This window comes from Drosophila nasuta, chromosome 2L, assembly GCF_023558535.2.
Source record: "Drosophila nasuta strain 15112-1781.00 chromosome 2L, ASM2355853v1, whole genome shotgun sequence".
NCBI classification, from domain to species: Eukaryota; Metazoa; Arthropoda; class Insecta; order Diptera; family Drosophilidae; genus Drosophila; species Drosophila nasuta.
This window is the reverse complement of record NC_083455.1, coordinates 21,722,782-21,742,126: the sequence shown is the minus strand read 5'-3', so window position 1 is coordinate 21,742,126 and position 19,345 is coordinate 21,722,782. Positions and strand designations below refer to the sequence as shown.

Below are 19,345 nucleotides of genomic sequence, written 5' to 3'. Positions count from 1 at the left end.
GACCCAATTTCCTGTTACTTGCCAATTTCACTACACTTTCACAACTGTGGCAATGCTTATTTGCATATTAGCCGTTATTTAAACTGATCGTAACTAACACTTCCGATTATTGAAAAATTAATAAATGAAAAAAAAAACACATCAGTGCTTTGTTCAGTTTACTTAATGCTTTAAATTACAAATGTACATGCTTATTAAATGGCATACATATAGACTTATGTATAAAAATCATTCATAATATATACTATATTGTAGTATAGTAATTTCAACTGCAAACACAACAACATCAGTTTCGTATTGCTAAACAATTAAGCAGGCATTCGTTAATACATTCACGTGTCATAATTGCTTCGAATATTATACAAATCATTTAGAAGGTCGCATGGTTACGTATGAAATACACATCGTATTCCTTTTCGATCCATTTGATTAGCTTGTCTACATTCTTAATGACTGTTGCCTTGTCCACAATCGAATCAAACACGGCATACAGTTCATAGGTGGCTGTTACCCAAGCAAGCACGACTTCTCGTTCCTTCACCTCATAGATTAATTTCAGGGGCCTTGCAGTGTTGTGTATGCGATGCAACACGCTGCAATAGATGGCCTCGAGGCGCTCAAATTCTTGCAAAGATTTGTATGGATGCCTTAGCATGGGGCACAGCAATTGAGCCGTTGCCTTTGGCTTGTACAGAAAATGCCTCAAATCGGGTATGTTGACCACCTGCTGATATAGCTTCGCATTGTACGGCTGTTGTAGCTCATCCTTGATGGCCTGAAGACAAAGACTGCGACGTAGCTTTTCCGTGATGCGCTCCTTGGCTTCGGACAATGTGTGGAATGCATCACGATCTACCGACATGAGGAGCAGGCAGGCCGGACAATCATCTGTGAGATAAGAAACATGTGCATGCAAATAACCATTCATATCGAATTTGGGCAAACAAATCGGAGTCCAATTTTCGGAGTTCTTGAACGACTCCGAACACTCAATAAGATTGAAGATCAAACGCAAGTCCGCCGGATGAATGGAATGGTTCTTCATCCGCACCAAAGCAATCAATTTATTGTTGGCTATCAGCACGGCAAACACCAGTTTCTTGATCTTTGAGCAATTGCTTTGTATGGCGCTCACAATAGTCGAACGCACAGTTGTTGGCAGTGGAAAGACGCGTATAGAGTTGGTCAAAAATGTGAAGATATTGTTACTGACTGCGAACAAACAAGTACATAAGATATATCAGATATTACAAGCATATAATTAAAGACTTACCCCTGGCATTGCTGCTGTCGTTCGCCAGCAGATTGTAGATTAAACGTTCACTACCGGTTAGATGTCGCCTTAAATCAAAGTTCTTGCGCTTCTCGAAAATTTTAGAAATGTGTGAATAGGTGAGCGTGGAGAGTATTTGATAGTATACGTCGCTGGAAAAGGAACATGACCAACAAAAAGAATTAGCTGCGATTAATCACAATTAATTTGATTACTCACCTAAGTTGAAGTTGCAACTGTTGAATGCTCATATTGGTGCGGGAGGCAGCCACAAGAATCAGCGAATTACGCTGCATGAAGGCAAACTTAATGCCGCCCGCATGTATAGATGTTATGGCATCTTGACCAAGCTGTACAAAACTTACCAGCGCCTGTATGACGCCAAATAATGTGACAAGCTTATCCTCGTTTCCATGCAGCGAATAAATTGGTTTGCCCGCCTCGCTCAATATAAATATGTGCTTCTTCTGACCACGCCACACGCTGTCATGCTGATAATCAAAGGCATCTTCGTCCAATGCATTTGATGAGCCACTATCCTCGGTCCTGGCGCTCGTTGAAGTGCTCAGCGCCAGCGATTCTACGGAAGCAGCTAAATCTCTAGATTGTCCCGCAGCTGCCCCTGGGCCATCGCCGTCTGGGCTGAGCGCCGAACGTGGTCTCGAACGCGTGCTCAGCTCATCACGCAGCTCCGAGATAATACTATGACGCTGTTGCTCAGCCTCTGCTTCAAGTTCCGCCTCCTGGTAGAGATCGCCAGCGCTGAGCTCGCGTTCGTCTTGCTCTGGCTCACTCTCCGCATCCATGAACTCTCCACACGCTGAATTCGTGTCGGATGTGGCGGCATTTGGGGGCGTTTGGTCAATTTCCATGATTAAATTGTTAAATTTGCAAACAAAACGTAAACATTATTTGCGTTTCTTGGCACTCTCGCGAAATAAGTGTGCCCACAAGTTACAATTCGATAAAAAATACCATATAACTATATTCTTCGCGAACAGTCGGACCATATGTAGTTATTCAAAAAATATACCATATAAGCAATTGACCACAGTCTTATTAAACGCGTCCACACTGCTTTCATGTTATGAAAACAGCGGCTGCAGCACGCGTAAAACAATGTTGAGGAAAACTTTTAATAATTGTAAGTTAAATTGAATTAAACTGCATATAATTATTAAAATTGCTTCTTGCACATTGCAGTGCCTCGCTTTGGCCAACTGTGCGCACGCCAAGTACGTCCACAAAGCACACAAGTTGCAGCCGCCGGGGCCACAAATGACGTCGAACCCGAGGACATTTCCAACGTTGAAGAGCGCATTTTAAAACATGCCGACTACTTCCAGGTACACAATCTGTTCACAGTGCGAGATCTGTTTAACGCACGCGTCCACTATGGCCACAAAGAGGGCTCTCTTGACGATCGCATGCGTCCATATCTCTATGGGAGTCGCCTGGGACACCTGATCTTCGATTTGGACAAAACGGCCGCCCATTTGCGTGATGCTCTCAATGTTGCGGCACACATTGCCTTTCGCGATGGTATCATCTTGTTCTTCAATCGCAACGCCCTCAACGCTCAGTTGGTGGAGCAGAAAGCGAGGGAGGCGGGAGAATTCTCGCACACACGCTTCTGGCGTGGCGGCATCTTTACCAACGCCAATGTACAGTTCGATGCAGTGACTCGGCTGCCTGACTTATGTATTTTCCTCAACACGCAAAACAATGTGCTCACCCAGCATACGGCTGTGCGAGACTCTGCCAAAATGGCCATACCCACAATTGGCATTGTGGACAGCAATTGCAATCCCAATTTAATCACGTATCCGGTGCCCGGTAATGACGATTCGCCTGCTGCCGTCGAGCTCTATTGCAATCTGTTCAAGGAGGCCATATGGCGTGGCAAGCGAAAGCGCCGCGAACTTCTAGGGCTACCGCCACTGGAGGAAGGATCGTCATCCAAGGATCGACGCAGTCGCAGTTTTGTTAAGAAGAACTAGGAGAAATGATGCTTTACTATTGTAACCATTAAATTGTTAATAAAAATATGTAAAAAAGAAAACCGACGCACGCTATTTCTGTGTTTCGAAATGTTTCTAGAGCAATTCCGTTATTAATAACAGTTCAAACTACTTGATTACATCTTGGAATAAGTTATTACATTTATTATGTTACATGTATTGTAGATATCAGGCTAAAAAGTGATGAAACGACGTCCATCTTACAAACTAAGTATAACGTTCACTCCAAGCCACGTTCTAGGGTGGCAGCAAAGTGCCACCCTTAACGAAATTGGTGTTGTAGCTAGCATAAAATGGATTACTACTGCCGTTGTTGCCACTACTGCTTCCGGAGCCTGCGGCAGTGATGGCGACATCCTGGCCACCGTACACATTGCTGTTGTACCCCTGAGATTGGCTAAAGTAACCAGCAGTTATATCGGGAAACTGTCCAATTGGTGGTGGCGGTGGCGGCGCACCAATGACGCCAGCTGGCTGACCAGTTGTTCCTGATGTCGTTGTTGTCAGCTCCCCACCAATGCCACCTTTGATAGCACGTCCTGTTCCAAAGGTTTGCTGTTTGTTGCGCATCGGCAACATTCCGCGGTGAAATGTATTCGGGTTATCCTTGCGCTCCCAGCTGGTCACCGCCTGTTTGCGCACATAAACCTGTCCACCAGTGGCATCGGTTTTATGTGTATTCTGCTGCACCCAGTGCTCGGCATGCTTCACAGTCAACATCGCCTTGTGGGCACCAATGTAGTCCTCGGCCTTTTGCAAACGTTCCAGCTGCCGTTCATCGAGTTCATTGCGCGGCAATTTGCTCAACCGTTGCACGGTGCGTTTCCAATTGTGAAATTCACGATTCTTGAACGGTTTCATCGCCTGTCGATACTCGCGCCACTGGCGCTGTCGATCCTCCTTGGTGCCGGGAGGTGCCTCTTCGAGTGGTGGCGGCGCCTCGGGTCGTTGTATCCACTTTCCATCGATTTGTACAAATGTTCCCCCATTCTTTTTCTTCTTCACCACTGCTTTAGTGGGCGATGCTGTATTTTGGTTGCTCGTGGTGCTGTTGCTATTGCTGTTTCCTGCTGTTGTTCCTGGTACTGGAGGCGGCGGCATCAGTGCTGCATCCTTTGAAGTGCTGTTTGGGGTGTTGTTGGTTTTATATTTTTTGTTTGGTTGATTCTGTTGCTTGTTCTTGTTGTTGTTCCCCTGTCGCTGAGCGTTGTTGTTGTTGCCCTTGTCCTTGGGCACGAGATTCCACAAACTGGGACACTTGGGCATGGGCGGTTGAATGGGCGGTGAGCGATGCTGTGGCGACATCATGTCCTGCCAAAAAGGCGGCGCTTGCAACGCCCTTTGATTCTTGCGCGGGCCTGGACCAGGACCCATCATGTTGCCGTGTTGAGGTGGCATCATTGGGGGCGGTCCACAGGGTCCGGGACCGGGTCCAAAGTTGCTGAATCCCATGGACATAAGGGGAAAAGGCAGCGGAGGCGGCCGATTCATGGGTGAGAATCCATTGTTATTATTATTGTTGATGTTATGATGATGATTGTTATTGTTGTTATTGCGATTGCCGTTGCCATTAAAGCTGTGTTGCTTGTCATATTTGTTTTGATTCTGTTGTCGTCCATTGCGTCCTGTTGTTGTTGTTGCTGCTGCCTCGCATTCCGTCTCATTGTTGGCTTCAGCCTCCTTGCACTTTTTCCAATCTGCAAAAGACATTTTCAGCGGCTTGGCGGCTGCATCGTCCTGAGATTCTTTTTTCATCGTCGCCTCCAAAGGCGGTTTGTCGCCTTCAGTGAGCGTATTTTCGGCCATTTAATAGATATTTTACACTTATACTTAATAATTATTTGTTAAATGTTAAGAACGGGCGCAACAACGAAGGGTGGTTGTCGTGAAAACTTAGAAATCAGGCCGATAAATTATTGCAGGTGCTCTCGATAGTCCAGGGCTGCTTTGCGTTCCTGATTATGGTTGCCACACGACTGTTTCTATCAATAACAATGCCAAGATTATTAATAACTTTATGACTTTTATGTGTTAATAATAAGTTTTTCAAGGCTAATATGATTCAATATATGTTGTACTTATGAATGACTTCTGTTAATGCTAAAAATCGAAAAATATCTTAAAGAAGCATATCGATTAATTTTAGCATTAACAATCCCAGTAAAACTCTTAAAGTTAGTGTATTTAACATCTGTTTTTTATAAGTAGCTACAAAATTTTCCAACTGAATTAATTACAAATTGCATTTTACCATTTCAAATAAAGCGATTAATCGTTATTACCATTGCTACCGATAGCACCGATAACGATATTGCAGATCTAGTAGTCGCAGAGATTTTTTGGTAAGCTTTCAGTGAATTATTTTGTATTTAGTGTTTAATTGTGTAAATTGCAATTCCAAAAAAGCGCATGTAGTCATTTAACTACTCTAATCGGCCACAATTATTTGTCGTGGCTCAGCGTGGCATTTGCTCGCAAAGTGGTGAACAATAAAAAAAAGTTACAACAGCAAGTGAAGCGCTGCCTGCGCAGCCAACGCGTAGTTTCTTCTTCCATCACACGTATAATTTTATTACTCAATTTTATAAGAATATCCAAACGGTGGCACATAAATTTCAACTAAATAATCGTCAAGTCAAATAAAATTGATGTAAGTCGGTATGAATTGATTGCATTTGTGAAGTAACGCATCATATTTAACGGCACACTTGCCCTACGCCCAAGACGACGTTAACAGCGCGGTCGCTGCCACAGTCTCTGCCTGCGTCAACATCATGGCGTCGCAGTCGCAGTCTAGAGTCACAGTCATATTTGTTGTTGCTATTCTCGACATATGATTCAATAAGTGGACATGATCGCTGTTGTTGTTGCTGCTACTGCTTCTTCTATTGCTGTTCGCTGTGGCGGTTTTTTGTAATATTTCTGTGTGTGTAAATGCTATTTAAAATCAGAATCTATGTGTATCTGTAGCAGCAACATCACCAAGCGAAAGAGTCGAAAGCCAGCAACAATTAAGCGTCGCACGCTTTATTTTTGTTAATGAAACTTAAATGCCGCACGGCGTGTTCACACACACTTACATGTATTCATACTAACAAACGGCCATTGTGCCCATTTTTTGTGCAAACCTTTTTTTGGAATGTTCGTACGCAATTGTCATTCATATTTTGCAATGAATCACAGAGCTCTTTCCAAAGAGGTTATGCTAAGTGTACGTTAATACTTTTTGACTAGGCCAGGCATTGGAACTATAATAAATCTCATTTTATCAGTTAGCGCTTATCATACAGTTGCAAATGCGATATACACAATGCATATATTATGTACATAAGCCCAATATATACAAATGTATTTACATACATACATACATACATATGTATGTGCGCGTTTGCTGCGGCGCAATTTAAGCACATTCAAAACGTCTTGTAAATGATACCGATAACTTCAATGGCTGTTACATTATCGTTATCGTTAGTCTAAGACGATCAAAATTAAAAAAACAGTTGCAGCAAAGTTTGACCTAATTTGCTTTACAGGGGGAGGTGCGGAATCGCTTCTACGACTTCTTCTTCCATACTCAACTTTCGCAACATTCAACAAAACACAGCAAAACAAACGAACGAACAACAAACCAGAGAGATAATAAAACAGAGCTTCTTAAACTAACAAAACACAATCAATCGAACGAGGAAAAGAGAGTCATAGGCGGAAACTGAAACAGAGGCAGAATGGCACACACACATCTGGGCAGGGCTGTCAAAAACATTGAGGCACCACGTCCGCTCAAGACACAGTCGCGGTCGTCGCTGAAGAACAGCTACCTGGTTATCGAAGAGCTGATACAGCTGATCGATAATGTGACTGTCGGTCTGCAGTCGTGCAATACGACGACGGAATCAATAACACTTCTGTTGCACAACTTACGCGTCCATGGACCGCAGCTGGAGGCGGTTTCCAAGGATACGCTGGATCGAGCTTTTGTTGTGTTCCGCAATGCTTCGCAGGACGAACGATTGAACATAATGACGCGTCTCAAGCTGCTAGAACTGATCGAATTACGTGCCAATAGCTGGGAAGACAAAGACACAATTGCCTACTACAAGTCCAAGCAGCAGGTGTCCAATGTTGAGGTGAGTTTGTAATGACTAAAGTGTAGTAAATGTATAATTGTCTTTTGTTTAATTGTAGCTACCCGCTGAACAATATCAACACGATGCCACCGGCATCGTGGGCAACCAGCAAGCCTTTCTCAGCACCTCCCCCACATTTGGTGTCAGCGTCGGTGGCGGCTTGGGCGCTCTTGGCGGCGGCAGCGCTGCTGCAGCAGCTGCGGCTGCATTCAATGCAGCAACAGTTGCTGCTGCGGCCCAGGCAGCTGCCATTGCTGCGGTCGGCTCACCCAATCAACAGCATCTGCTGTTGCCGCCTGGTGAAGTCATCCGCAACTCTGGCAAGTTCCCGAAGCCCACCAAAATTCCAGGCAAGACGTACTGCAAGGATGAGGTTGTCATACGCAATGCTGACTCTGGCAAAGGTAAGTATTATTTGGTTGTTGACTACAACATTTATCCTATACATTCTTATCTTATCTATTGGCCACAAGTGATGGGCATTAAAGGGCGTCGTGTTCACATGATTGAGGAACTTAGCGAAACAATAATATCGTTTCAAAGAGGTAACCAAAAAGCAGCTACTTTCACTTTAAGCACACAGCAAAAAGTCCACAAACATTCATTATGTTTCGTTTTGCAAATTGGCTTGTTTTCAATTGGGTTAACGCACATTTTATAAATATTAATTGACCTGCTAATGCATCTAAAGAACAACTTACACAAACACACACATTCACAAACAGCACGTTTCACTGAAATCCATATATTTTCAGTTGCATTTTTGTTTTTCACTAATTGGATCACGGCTCGTTATTTCTGAATAAACCATATAAATGCATTTGTATATAACACTTATTATTGCAAACTATTAAAATTGTGATTACTGATTTTACTATTAATGTGATATACTCCAAACGCAGTCAATCCTGGTGCTAAGGAACGTCTAGTGCAGATTACCGGACCGGCCGAAGATAAAATCAAGTAAGTTACTGAATAATATTATATTTCTTTAAATCGGTAAGCAGTAGTTAAGAATTGTAGAGAAGGATGTAGTGAGATATTAATCTGAAATCGAAAAGCCTTTTTATGAGTTGAATATTCTAATTAAAATGAATTAAATTTTTTAGTGGCAGAATTATATTTGAGAATATTATTATTGGCAAACAATAAAATGTTAATTTCATGTAGGAACTATTTAATATATGAACAGTCAGAAGATATTCCAATTTCGTTATAAAAAAATACCAAATATTGCAGCCGTGATTACAGAAGAAATAGCTTTTAAGCTTAAGCGTATAAGATTACTGAATTAAATTCTCACATTTTGATGTATATTGCAGTTATGCCAAACAACTGATGGAGGATACCATTCGTCGCAACGCTTCACCAGTGCGTCTGGAGCCTGCACCATCGGCTGGCGGTGCCGGTGGCTCTTGTTCGTCGCTGAACTCATCGAACTCGGATGATGCCGTTGTCGTACAACCACGCACTCCAGGTGGGAGCAGCAGTCTGGCCAATCGTTTAAGCTTCAATTCGGCACAGAATTTTATGACCGCCACTGCGGCGGCCCAGCAGATCTCGCAGCATCATCAGCAGCAACACCAGCAGCAGCAACAGCATCATCACCATCAGCAGCAGGTTGCCAATGCGGCTGCGGCGGCAACAGCTGCTGCCGGTAAAGTTTTGCGACCCAATCAGCAGCTGCTTATGCATTCATATTCCACAAACGATGCTTCCGTAGGTGAATACAAGTTCACGGTGAACGTGGGCCAGCATCTCATCAAGATCACCGGCGACTGCTGCGAATTAGTGCGCGTAAGTATCAAATTATTGGTTATAATCTACACTTAAGTAATTGCATTTTTTATTACTTTGTTTGGCAGGTGGCAAAGCTGGTGCTGGATGACTATTTTAGCAGCTCAGAGTTCTTGGCTTCCATAGAGGCGGGCGCTGCGTTCGATGGTACTTCGCTGGTCAGTCCGGTGACAACACCTTCCACACCATTACCTGGGTCGGGACCGCCGCAATTTATGATGGGCAACCCACTGCCGTTGGCTGATAGCGGCATCGGTCTCAACTATGCGGCTGGACAAGGCAACAACAATGGTGATGGCGATGACGAAGTCTTTGCCGAACCAGTCAACGCCAATGGTGGCAGCAATCAAAATGGCCTCGCGCGCTCTCGTCGCAGTCATTTCTCACGTAAGGAGTCTACACCAGAATCAAAGGCTGTTCGCGAAAAGTTCGAGCATGAACAGGCTGTCAATTCTCTCAAGACGAATACCTGTAAGTGGTGCAACTAGTCGTCGTAAAACGGATTTCAGTTCGTTTGCCATTGTTCTTGAATAGTGTCAAATATACTGATATTTATTGCAGCACGCGTCTCTTATGATATTGAACATTTGATGTACTACTCGAAGAGTCCGCACGCCTGGGCGCTGCCAACAGAGTGGCTAAAGATGCTGGAAACTGTGCCGTCGATTCTACGCAATAAGGTAATTCAACCCGTTGATGTGCATCTTTTTGCATCGCTCAGCGCTGATATCACTCTAGCACATAGTTCGCCATTAACAACTACTACAACCACCACCATAGGAGACGCTGATCAGCTTTCTGGACTCCCAAATAACACCACAATCAATTGTGTCCCCAATAATCAAAATGCAAGCAATCAGAACCATGTAATTAACAAGCAATCACCAATGCAATCAAAGATCATAACTGTAACGCTAGATAACACATCCGAACGCAAAGTGATCTCTTATGAACGCGATCGCAAGCTCTACAACAAGCAATTACAAATAATAACAAATACAATGGAGGCATCTGCCTCAGCATCAAGTGCATCAAGTAAATGCCGCAGCCATCAGCAGCAGCTGCAGTTGCCGCTGCAACAGCAATCACAAATTAAGACCGTATTCCAGCGCTATAGCGAGAACGATGAGTTTTCGCTGGCCATGTGTGATGCATACTCCAGCGAGGAGTTTAATAATAATCGTGCTCTTATCTAAAAGACATTTTAATAACAATCTCATTACAAATATATACGGACAATTTAATATTTCGAATTAAGCAGTTCAATTCACAAACTGATCGAATACCAATTCATAAAAGTTATGCTCAGTATTCTTATATTATAGCATCCAAAGAACAAAACCAAAAAAGAAAAAGTTTTATCCAAATAACATTTAGTTTTTCTAGTCGTAGGCTTTATCTTCGAAACAAATATGATTCTCTTATATATATATATATATATATAAATATATTATTATTAAAGTTTTCATTGAAAGAGGAAGCGAAGTGGAAATTAACGTATAACTTTAAAAAGAATCTGTGTTTTGGCTGTGAAACAGATTTTAGTGTTCGCTAGAGTTATTCTAAACGTTGCCGGTCAACCCGAAGCAAATTCAGAATTCACAAAACACCTCACACCCTTACAAATAACAAACGTACTTACATATATACACACACACACACTGTAATTAATGTTTAACAAGACTAATTGGAAAACCAAGGGTTAAATGTAATAAATCTAGAAGTAAGCGTTTTTTAAGACATTCCCATCAAATTTATATAGATTCATACCAGTCATACATATATACATATGTAAAATAAAATAATGACTTGCAAAGTCAAAATGCTTGGGCTTTATCTAACTGCAAATTCGACATACCCAATTCACATGCCCATAACTTCCACAAACTCACATCTGCACGCTTACACATAATACACACACTATCACATTGAAGGTAAGAATTGTATGTCCATAAGTGATGGTATAAGATTAATGTTTTCCTTTGCACTTCGACTTAAAATGTTTGTTTTGTTTGCACAGGATCTACAGGATGAGAGCCAGCGGTTCGATGGTGAGAAATATCTAGCTAGCATTCAGAGTGCTACCAAACGAAATATTGTGGCCGCCGACGAAACTGAAAATTTGGATGAATAACAATGAAAGAAGAGTATAACACTTAAAACCTATAAACGATATAGATATTGGAAAACCAACACGAAGAGCATGATGAAGAATCAAACTAAATAACTGACAATAGCTAATCTTTATGTGTAGGAGTGTGTCTGAGAGTTATTGACTCATTGGGGGAAGGGATATCTAAATTCCCAAGTATATTGAGATTATATATTTCAACACTTTTGCTTCCAATACACACGAACTATCTTTCTGTTTTTGTACTATGATTTTTTTAGCTTTAGCATGTCACTTACATTTCTTAATATTAAAAAAATCGACCAAAAAAAAGTAAATCAATCAAAATGAATTCTAAATACTAACCTAAGTTAGGAGCTATTACATATAGAAAAGCGACGACGATTTATATGGAAAATGTTCAAGAAAATCAATCATCTTAGACTTTGATGATCAAACGATGCTCTTAGTTAAGTATATAGAAACGATGAATATATATTTTACTAATATACTTACTATGAGATAAACAAATAACAAAATGCAACTAATTGATGGAAACGCTCGAAACGTAACGGCATTACTCAAATTACGAAAACGCGGTTCGAACTTTAATAACGGCCAAAATGAATGGAAATTTGCATTTTTATTCAATAGTAAACGAAATCTTAATTTTCTCTCAGCAACATTTCATAATTCTCTCAAATTCATCTTTATTTTCTTTTTTGTACGTAACCAATTCTCAAGAAGAAAAAATGGAAAATGTATTTAATGTTTTTTTTTTCGAATTTTGTATTTTTCGATTAACTTGATTTATTCTTTTTGTACAATGAATATCGGTTGAAAGATTTGTAATTGTATTTTCTCTAGTCCAATGCGTTATGGAAACTTTAGTTTTTTCTATATTTAACAATGCCAAAATTCTGGAATTTCTGTTTATGTTTTAGCTAATTTAATTAATTTATTATAAATTATATATTTTCTAAACAACAACAAAAATGAAACCGTTCACATATGCTATATAAATAAATTGAATAAATATCAGTGAATTTATTTCATTTCATTCATTGTTTGTTTTTTATTTTACTCCAACAAAACACGAAATAATACAACGATAACGATTTGCTAGATATGTTTATTTTATTTAACATTTATCTTTGGCACTGAATATAAACAACAATAATACACAATCACAATAACAATAGTTTCAATCTTGATATGTAAAGGATCAATTATTTATAAATATTGAAGCTTGAAACTTAAGCAATACAAAACCGAAAACTGTGCGGTTATCCAGGATATACGATAATACTACACATATATATATTATATATTATATGTGCCAAAGTTACGCAATAGGAGACAAATACGGAGCTAAAGAGATGGCAAACAACATCACATTGGTTATCGTACTATATATGTGTGCATATATGCATATTATATATGATATTTTAATATATATATATTTTTTTTTTCTTCGTTTTTTCTGTGTATATAGTTTTTAGTTGCCCAATAAAGGCCGTCGATCCGTAGTACCACGTTGGGTGGAGCTTTTCGGTGAGAGAAAGTCAAGAGTTGCAGGCATTTTAGGGAAAAGAATGATTCAAGTTAGTCATAATGCTGAATCTGCGCCATCAGCACACAAAATACACACACAATCAATACACCAAAACCAATACAACATCAATAGCAAGTTCACGATCAACTAGACTCAATATTCACGTACATTGATGTATGATATGTGGCCCGTTGTGACGGCGACATATTCAAATTGCCCTGATGTTTGCGATCATAGGCCCATATAATGCACGTAGCCAACAGCGAAACTGCAAGCAACGATATGAATGAATATATTACTTCTATGATTTATCAAATTTAACTAAGATTACTTACTCAGAAGGAACAGCATAAAAAAGAGCTGCAACCAGAAGTGACTGCCACCGCTGCTATCAACGATCATGCCAGCGACAATAGTGACCACAGCCAGACCCAAATTTTGCACTGATTGACAGCTATAAATCGAAAATGAAGTAATTTATATATGCAATTATTGCAATCACGTAATTCTACTTACAAGCCATAGGCCGTGCCCAGCTGATATTCGGGCACAATCAATGCCACCAACGGCCAGAGACTGGCAGCCAACATGGAGTACGATAGTCCCATAATACACATGCTAATGTAGGGATTCAAATGGGTGAATGTGAGCAACATATGCGCGCCAAGCGTGGCAATTGTCGCCACAAACACCCAGGTAACATTGCGTCCCACCTTATCGATAATAAAACCAAACAGCGGCGATGCTATCGCCGAGATCAAATACACAATCGAATTGACATTGTTCGCCTGCTCGGGCGTCATTTGGAAATTGGATATGAAGAAGGCTTGTCCTAGCGCCACAAATGGAAATATGGCCACATAGTAGGCCACACAGACTACGGAGACCATCCAAAAGTCCATTTTAAATGAGACGATGTCACTCAGTTTGGCAATCTCGCCGCCCGGATTGTTATTCCTTTTAAGTATGCGCTCCGCTCGCTTATCCATCCATCCTAGAATTAAATATTTGTTTTATTCGCGAGCTTATTGCATATATACGATATAGACTTACCCAAAATGAGAGTACATATCAATGACATGACACAGGTGCTCGAGGCAATGAAGAGTGCCACGCCCAAGCCAGTATAGCCAGCATACAACTTGGACACATAACCGTAGAGTGGTTGCATTATCCAAAAATTAACAGTGCTACCAAAGCGTGCCACCGATAATTGCAGACCAAAGACCATGTTTAACTCCTTGCCTTTGAACCATAACACAGCATAGCTATTCTGTGCCACGGCCAATGACTCGGCGCCAATGCCGAAGATGAAGCGACCCACAATCATTAGCCAGAAATGGCCAAATAGAGCGCCAGTGGAGAATATCAGTTGGCCCAATAGCACGATTAGCATATAAATGATTGTTCCCATGCGTATGCCAAAGACACGATCGATCAAAAAGCCGCCAACGAAGCAGAGTACAATATTTGGCCAGGAGTAGATGGAATAAATGAACGTGAATTCGGTGGCATTTAAATTTAGCTCCTTCTGAAATACATCCTGCAATGCGCCCGGATTATCATAGCAAAAATAGGAACCTGTTGCAAGGAGTGGCAATATAATTAAGGGAAACTCCATTCTATTTAGTGGACTCACCAAAACCCAGCAAACACATAAAGACCAAGGCCAAAAATCGATGCGGTGTGCTGTCAGGATCACAGCATCCCGGATCCTTAGGCACAGCCAAAACCGTATCCCTTGTGCTGCGTCTACGCACCACAGGCTTCGCCTCATCATCGCCACTGCTGCTCGAGCAATCCACAATGGGCAGACGCTCCTCGCGAGACATTTTCCTTGCTTAGTACACAGCAAAGATAAACGAAGACCGGAAGTAATGAATTAAGGATGTGTGGATGGGAATGTATGTAAATATATGCTGATGCTTAGATGAGTTCGAATATGAGGTTAGGGCTTCGATTGGGGTTCGCCTGTTTTTTTGTGCTTTTTTGCAGCCTGCGGCTGACTTCTATTGTTGCTGCTTATCACTGGCCCACATCGTATTGTATTGTTGTTGTTGTTGCTTTATTGATTATTTCACTGCAAGTGCAAGCGCCCTCTAGCGTCGTCACTCTGGTTCGAGTTGCTTGATGTTATGGGGCGGGGGTTGATGAGAAGGAGGTTGGTTTGTAGTTAATCTGCCATGGAAAATGGATTTAGAAATACATACATAGTTAGAAGTTTAAAAGTCACGCCATCGACGAGTGAATGGAACCTCGTTCCAAGTCCGTTACACAAACAAGAGGAAAAATCTTGTCAGTTTGTTGGACTAACGGTAAATGCGTTGCTAATCAATTAAGTGCATGCATTGTGCGCGGCTTTAGTGAAGCATTAAGTGATAGACACCTGGTTTAAAATTTCAATAAGCTCTTGCAGGCTACCTAAATAGACACACATATACATATACTATGTAAACATTTACATACAAACATATGTACACACATCTACACAAAGGTGGAATACAAAGAGACAACACCGACGGCAACTAACGTAAAAAATACCTTTTTATCAATGCCAACTACGCACGTCACACAACACAATTAATCAACGACTTTAAATGTGATGATTGAGTTTGTTTTGAAATTAGATTTTAGGCGCGCGCGCCACCTGATTCAAAAGCACTGCCCTAAACCCACTGATAACAACATTTTGTTCATTTGTTATTCTTCCATTTCCAAAACAAACACAATACGTTCACATATGCACAATGTAAATATGTATGAAATAATGTTCAACAAGTCAGTAAAATGTCCTGGTGGCAAGTCCACCTGTCAGCTTGGAGCGTTTCCTACCTGTTTTCCGCAAGCGGAAAAACCGAACTGAAATATTTACTTTTCACTTGGCTCCATGCATAGGCACGGCTGCGTTCTATCGATAACTTGGCTATCGTTATGCAGCCCTTTCTGTAAATTAATAGTTTTTTGAAAATTGCTTTTTATTAACGTAAGTTTGATAAGGATTGGCGAGAAAAATGGGGTTGTCATCGTCTACGTATTTTTGTTAAACGCGTAAATAGCAAGCTGTTTTAAAAATGCCGCCTTCCGACATGTATATGGAAAATATACCAATATACCACTTAAAGTGTAACCAGATGACCATTAACAGTCATACTGTATTTTATTACATCTAAACGATACAGGTGGTAAAAAAACCTTATTTAGCCCCCATTTTTTATAAAGAATATCTCAATTTTCTTCCAAAAAAAAGAATAATTCATTCAGTAATGAATTTACATTAGGTTTCTTGATGTTAGATTGTAAATAATCGGCTTATCGATAGTGTTATCGATGTACCTCCACCTCTAAGCGATCACACACAGATCACGTAAATAAATAAATTTAACTGCGACACAAAGTTCAAATGTGGTGAACCACACAGGACAGGTTAATCCCTTAAAACGAAGCAACAAGTAGGTTAACAGCAGACAACTGTAGTTTATACAATTTATCACACATTAATTCTTTGTGTTTTGTGCGTTCATCGTGTAAACCCGAAATTTGTGTTACTATGAAATAATGTCATCTCAACAACAGCGCATATTGCAGGGAAACAAAAACGTTTCAAACTGTAATACACGCATCTATTTTTGTAATGCTCACAACAGGCGTAATAATTGTACTTAGTGTTGTTGGCTAAAGCAGCTGTTGTAACGTGTAACCAAACAAAACAGACAGGCGGCAGCCAGAGACAGTCAGGAGATGGCAGCGATAAAAGTAAGTTGATAAATACGTGACTATTTTGTAGTGAGTTGTAAATTTACACGCTTACACGTTGTTTCGCATGTTTACGCAGAACATCGCTCTGGGCATATTGTATGGCCTGTGGGACAGCATACGGGGCATGACGTTGGTGTTGCACATTGACAATGAGGTGGCGCGCCAGAATGCAGAGCTCGAGACAATGCGCCAACTGCGCAGAATGGACAGGGAACAATACAGGGAACGCACACAAAGAACGCCATCGCCAGTTCCAAGTTCAGCAGCCGCAATGATACGCGAAGAGTATGCCAAACGTGCGGAGGCGCATTCTGACGAGCGAACGCTGGAGAAGATCTTGAAAAAGAAACCTGCTGAGAAGGCAGAGCCACAGGCGTAAGTACGAACTGCATGAAATGGTGGGAGGGGGTTCAATGCCAAGCTGATTATGCTATTGAAAAATGTTATCGATAACTCAAACAGCTGTTTAATGCTCAACGTAAACAAAAACAAAAACAAGATGTATGTCAACTTTACACAGCATAATCTGTTTATGGCGTATAATATTAATAGCCAAACCAATGACTAATATATAAATTTATTATGCATTTGCAGCGAGAAAAAAATCGCCAAGAAACTATTTAAATGCTGTCTACTTAATGGCGGCTTCACCTGGCTAAGCATTGTACTGTTCGAGTCGGTACTGCTGCCAACATTGAAGTTTTGTTTGACCATCTTTTATGGCACACAGTCCGATACACTGCCATTTGTTTGGAGTTGGCTGCATCCGATACTGTCGCTGCTGTTTGGCATGATGTGGGTGCTGCCCATATTTATGTTATCCAAAATTGTCAGTTCACTGTGGTTCGCTGACATCGCGAATGCTGCGTATCGTGTGCGCAAGGGACGTCCACAACTGATACCCAGCATCAGCAAGCTGGTGGCGGATTTCCTCTTCAGCATGGTGGTTCAAATGCTGTTTTTGGTGCAGAGTATGCTGGTCAATTTGGTGCCGGTGAAATATGTTGGCTCCACGCTATGCTTTGTGCACCTGTGCTTGCTGTATTCGCTGTATTCCTTCGAGTACAAATGGTTCAACATGGGCTGGGAGCTGCATCGACGTCTCACCTACATCGAAAAGAATTGGCCATATTTCTTCGGCTTTGGCATACCACTCACGGTGCTCACAAATATGTCCAGCTCGGTGATTGTCAGTAGCTGCATATTTTCCATATTCTTTCCGCTTTTCATACTCAGCGGCAATGAGGCGAAGCCCATTGTGGATACCACGTAAGCAATAGACACAACATTTAACAATTCCTTATTTTATTCATTCGGGTTTCTTTAGTGAATTCTCGCTGCGCTTGTTTTCGCCAGTGGTATTCATATCTAACATGTGCTTTGGCGGCAATCCCTGGAGCAAGGCCAATCGACTGTTGGCCCAGCAACGCAAACAGCTGGAATTGCAACATCGCCAGCGAATGCTACAGCGCGAGGAGACGTTGCTCAAGCAGAAACAGCAGCAATATCTAATGCAACAGCAGCGTGAGCACGATCTGCACCACAGACGCGAACCGCATTCGCGTTCCCAGACACCGCAGAATGCTGCACCTGGTCAGGGGGCGTATCGTTATGCCCAGCCGCCGGTGTTTGATGCATCGCGTGTGCGTGACTCTTCGGCGTCGTCAACGCACAGCTCTAATGCGGCCACGCCCAGCACAAATTATAGGGCACCACCGTACTTTGGAGGCGCGGCTGCTGCTGGAATGCGTAGCAATACACCCCTGGTGCCCACGCCTGTGCCTGGAGCGCCACGTGCACCGATTGTGGTACGTGAGGAGTCGGGACCCGATGACTGGAACTTGTGAGATTTTATACTGCTTATACAGACTTATCGCATATATATATAGAAGTACCAATAATAATAATGATAACAATAATATAAATATCATAGGCTTTATTCTGTATATATATTAATGTACATCCAAGAACTGTGTATGTTTAACAAAAAAAAAAAAAGGGGAAAAACTTATACTTTAGGTTTACTCATAATAATAGTAATAATAACTGGCAAATGCCTAGCGAGCAGCGTGGGATTGCTGTCCACAACTAGTTGCTATACTTATCTAATGTTTCTATATAAGACTACGTGTATTTCGACGCCCAATTAATGCATAATTGATAGCGTTTCATTTAGAGATTATAGCAAAGCGACCCTTGCGACAATTCTTGTTAAACTTGCGGGCGGGCTGACAAATTGTAATAAACATTTGGTTTTTTTGTATTTTCGTCAAATGCAATGGTTTTATTTATAGACATATAATTGCTGCATCTGCATGAGTTGCATAAATGATATCGGATTTCTTGGCTAAGCTATTTGGGCCAATCCTATCTATAAGTATATGGAATTGATAGCATAGCGAAGTGCATTATGGTTTAAAATTTAATATTTTTTATTATAATATAAAAATGTAAGCCATCGATTTTTTCTACCTAAGTATATATGTAATTCATTATTGTAAAGCATATCATTAAGATTAAGACAGATCTATATAAAACACCCCAACTAGATTGTTATCATTGCCTTCTTCGTTTGCTCGCCTGTACGCCGGGTTTTTTTGAAGGTTTTTTTTGCTGAAACTTTGTACACATCATCATATGGTTTCTAACCACATTTCATTAGTCCAACAGTTGGGTCATTTCCGGTGCTGGGGTGTCACCAAT

At 41.2% G+C, this 19,345-nt stretch overlaps 6 protein-coding genes across 15 annotated transcripts; 3 read left to right on the top strand and 3 right to left on the bottom strand.

Moving 5' to 3' along the window:
• Positions 1 to 132: 132 nt before the first annotated feature.
• LOC132798557 (vacuolar fusion protein MON1 homolog A) lies at positions 133 to 2,231 on the bottom strand. Its single transcript, XM_060810462.1, has 3 exons — positions 1,493 to 2,231; positions 1,274 to 1,425; positions 133 to 1,212 (listed from the first exon to the last, which is right to left on the bottom strand). The coding sequence occupies exons 1-3, from the start codon at positions 2,143 to 2,145 to the stop codon at positions 371 to 373; spliced, it is 1,647 nt and encodes a 548-aa protein (XP_060666445.1). The 5' UTR covers positions 2,146 to 2,231; the 3' UTR covers positions 133 to 370.
• Positions 2,232 to 2,308: 77 nt separating this feature from the next.
• LOC132798561 (small ribosomal subunit protein uS2m) lies at positions 2,309 to 3,318 on the top strand. Its single transcript, XM_060810470.1, has 2 exons — positions 2,309 to 2,417; positions 2,477 to 3,318. Exons 1-2 carry the CDS (start codon positions 2,393 to 2,395, stop codon positions 3,271 to 3,273), a joined length of 822 nt encoding a protein of 273 aa, XP_060666453.1. The 5' UTR covers positions 2,309 to 2,392; the 3' UTR covers positions 3,274 to 3,318.
• A 92-nt stretch (positions 3,319 to 3,410) lies between these two features.
• Positions 3,411 to 5,283, bottom strand: LOC132798558 (uncharacterized ENTR1 family protein). Its single transcript, XM_060810463.1, has one exon. It carries the CDS (start codon positions 5,098 to 5,100, stop codon positions 3,532 to 3,534), a length of 1,569 nt encoding a protein of 522 aa, XP_060666446.1. The 5' UTR covers positions 5,101 to 5,283; the 3' UTR covers positions 3,411 to 3,531.
• A 250-nt stretch (positions 5,284 to 5,533) lies between these two features.
• Positions 5,534 to 12,252, top strand: LOC132798555 (eukaryotic translation initiation factor 4E-binding protein Mextli). Of its 6 annotated transcripts, XM_060810458.1 has the most exons (10): positions 5,534 to 5,636; positions 6,831 to 7,424; positions 7,483 to 7,828; positions 7,898 to 7,969; positions 8,327 to 8,387; positions 8,747 to 9,081; positions 9,148 to 9,221; positions 9,290 to 9,692; positions 9,783 to 9,901; positions 11,242 to 12,252. In XM_060810458.1, exons 2-10 carry the CDS (start codon positions 7,023 to 7,025, stop codon positions 11,353 to 11,355), a joined length of 1,926 nt encoding a protein of 641 aa, XP_060666441.1. In that variant the 5' UTR covers positions 5,534 to 5,636; positions 6,831 to 7,022; the 3' UTR covers positions 11,356 to 12,252. The 6 variants fall into 6 exon arrangements, with proteins under 6 accessions (XP_060666441.1, XP_060666438.1, XP_060666440.1 ...); XM_060810455.1 differs by having other exon boundaries at positions 8,747 to 9,221; positions 11,242 to 12,250; XM_060810457.1 differs by lacking the exon at positions 11,242 to 12,252 and adding an exon at positions 10,002 to 10,671 and having other exon boundaries at positions 8,747 to 9,221.
• Positions 12,253 to 12,456: 204 nt separating this feature from the next.
• LOC132798560 (major facilitator superfamily domain-containing protein 1) lies at positions 12,457 to 15,810 on the bottom strand. 3 transcript variants are annotated; one of them, XM_060810468.1, is made up of 7 exons: positions 15,719 to 15,810; positions 14,526 to 15,064; positions 13,940 to 14,467; positions 13,403 to 13,880; positions 13,222 to 13,340; positions 13,055 to 13,154; positions 12,457 to 12,878 (listed from the first exon to the last, which is right to left on the bottom strand). In XM_060810468.1, exons 2-7 carry the CDS (start codon positions 14,716 to 14,718, stop codon positions 12,830 to 12,832), a joined length of 1,467 nt encoding a protein of 488 aa, XP_060666451.1. In that variant the 5' UTR covers positions 14,719 to 15,064; positions 15,719 to 15,810; the 3' UTR covers positions 12,457 to 12,829. The 3 variants fall into 3 exon arrangements, with proteins under 3 accessions (XP_060666451.1, XP_060666450.1, XP_060666452.1); XM_060810467.1 differs by lacking the exon at positions 15,719 to 15,810 and adding an exon at positions 15,428 to 15,517; XM_060810469.1 differs by lacking the exon at positions 15,719 to 15,810 and adding an exon at positions 15,097 to 15,195 and having other exon boundaries at positions 14,526 to 15,012.
• Positions 15,811 to 16,230: 420 nt separating this feature from the next.
• On the top strand, positions 16,231 to 18,910 carry LOC132798559 (etoposide-induced protein 2.4 homolog). Of its 3 annotated transcripts, none has more exons than XM_060810464.1 (5): positions 16,231 to 16,335; positions 16,460 to 16,639; positions 16,719 to 17,017; positions 17,237 to 17,911; positions 17,970 to 18,910. In XM_060810464.1, the coding sequence occupies exons 2-5, from the start codon at positions 16,625 to 16,627 to the stop codon at positions 18,487 to 18,489; spliced, it is 1,509 nt and encodes a 502-aa protein (XP_060666447.1). In that variant the 5' UTR covers positions 16,231 to 16,335; positions 16,460 to 16,624; the 3' UTR covers positions 18,490 to 18,910. The 3 variants fall into 3 exon arrangements, with proteins under 3 accessions (XP_060666447.1, XP_060666449.1, XP_060666448.1); XM_060810466.1 differs by having other exon boundaries at positions 16,247 to 16,335; positions 16,472 to 16,639; XM_060810465.1 differs by lacking the exon at positions 16,231 to 16,335 and having other exon boundaries at positions 16,371 to 16,639.
• Positions 18,911 to 19,345: the final 435 nt, after the last annotated feature.

Coding starts and splice junctions, on each gene's coding strand:
- LOC132798557 (XM_060810462.1), bottom strand. CDS start 2,145: ATGGAAATTGACCAAACGCCCCCAAATGCCGCCACATCCGACACGAAT. Junction 1,426..1,492: donor CAGTTGCAACTTCAACTTAG/GTGAGTAATCAA, acceptor TTCCTTTTCCAG/CGACGTATACTATCAAATAC. Junction 1,213..1,273: donor CGACAGCAGCAATGCCAGGG/GTAAGTCTTTAA, acceptor GTTTGTTCGCAG/TCAGTAACAATATCTTCACA.
- LOC132798555 (XM_060810455.1), top strand. CDS start 7,023: ATGGCACACACACATCTGGGCAGGGCTGTCAAAAACATTGAGGCACCA. Junction 7,425..7,482: donor AGCAGGTGTCCAATGTTGAG/GTGAGTTTGTAA, acceptor GTTTAATTGTAG/CTACCCGCTGAACAATATCA. Junction 9,222..9,289: donor ACTGCTGCGAATTAGTGCGC/GTAAGTATCAAA, acceptor TTTGTTTGGCAG/GTGGCAAAGCTGGTGCTGGA.
- LOC132798559 (XM_060810464.1), top strand. Junction 17,018..17,236: donor GAGAAGGCAGAGCCACAGGC/GTAAGTACGAAC, acceptor ATGCATTTGCAG/CGAGAAAAAAATCGCCAAGA. Junction 17,912..17,969: donor AAGCCCATTGTGGATACCAC/GTAAGCAATAGA, acceptor GGGTTTCTTTAG/TGAATTCTCGCTGCGCTTGT.
- LOC132798561 (XM_060810470.1), top strand. CDS start 2,393: ATGTTGAGGAAAACTTTTAATAATT. Junction 2,418..2,476: donor GAGGAAAACTTTTAATAATT/GTAAGTTAAATT, acceptor TGCACATTGCAG/TGCCTCGCTTTGGCCAACTG.
- LOC132798560 (XM_060810468.1), bottom strand. CDS start 14,718: ATGTCTCGCGAGGAGCGTCTGCCCATTGTGGATTGCTCGAGCAGCAGT. Junction 14,468..14,525: donor TATGTGTTTGCTGGGTTTTG/GTGAGTCCACTA, acceptor TCCTTGCAACAG/GTTCCTATTTTTGCTATGAT. Junction 13,881..13,939: donor GATATGTACTCTCATTTTGG/GTAAGTCTATAT, acceptor ATTTAATTCTAG/GATGGATGGATAAGCGAGCG.
- LOC132798558 (XM_060810463.1), bottom strand. CDS start 5,100: ATGGCCGAAAATACGCTCACTGAAGGCGACAAACCGCCTTTGGAGGCG.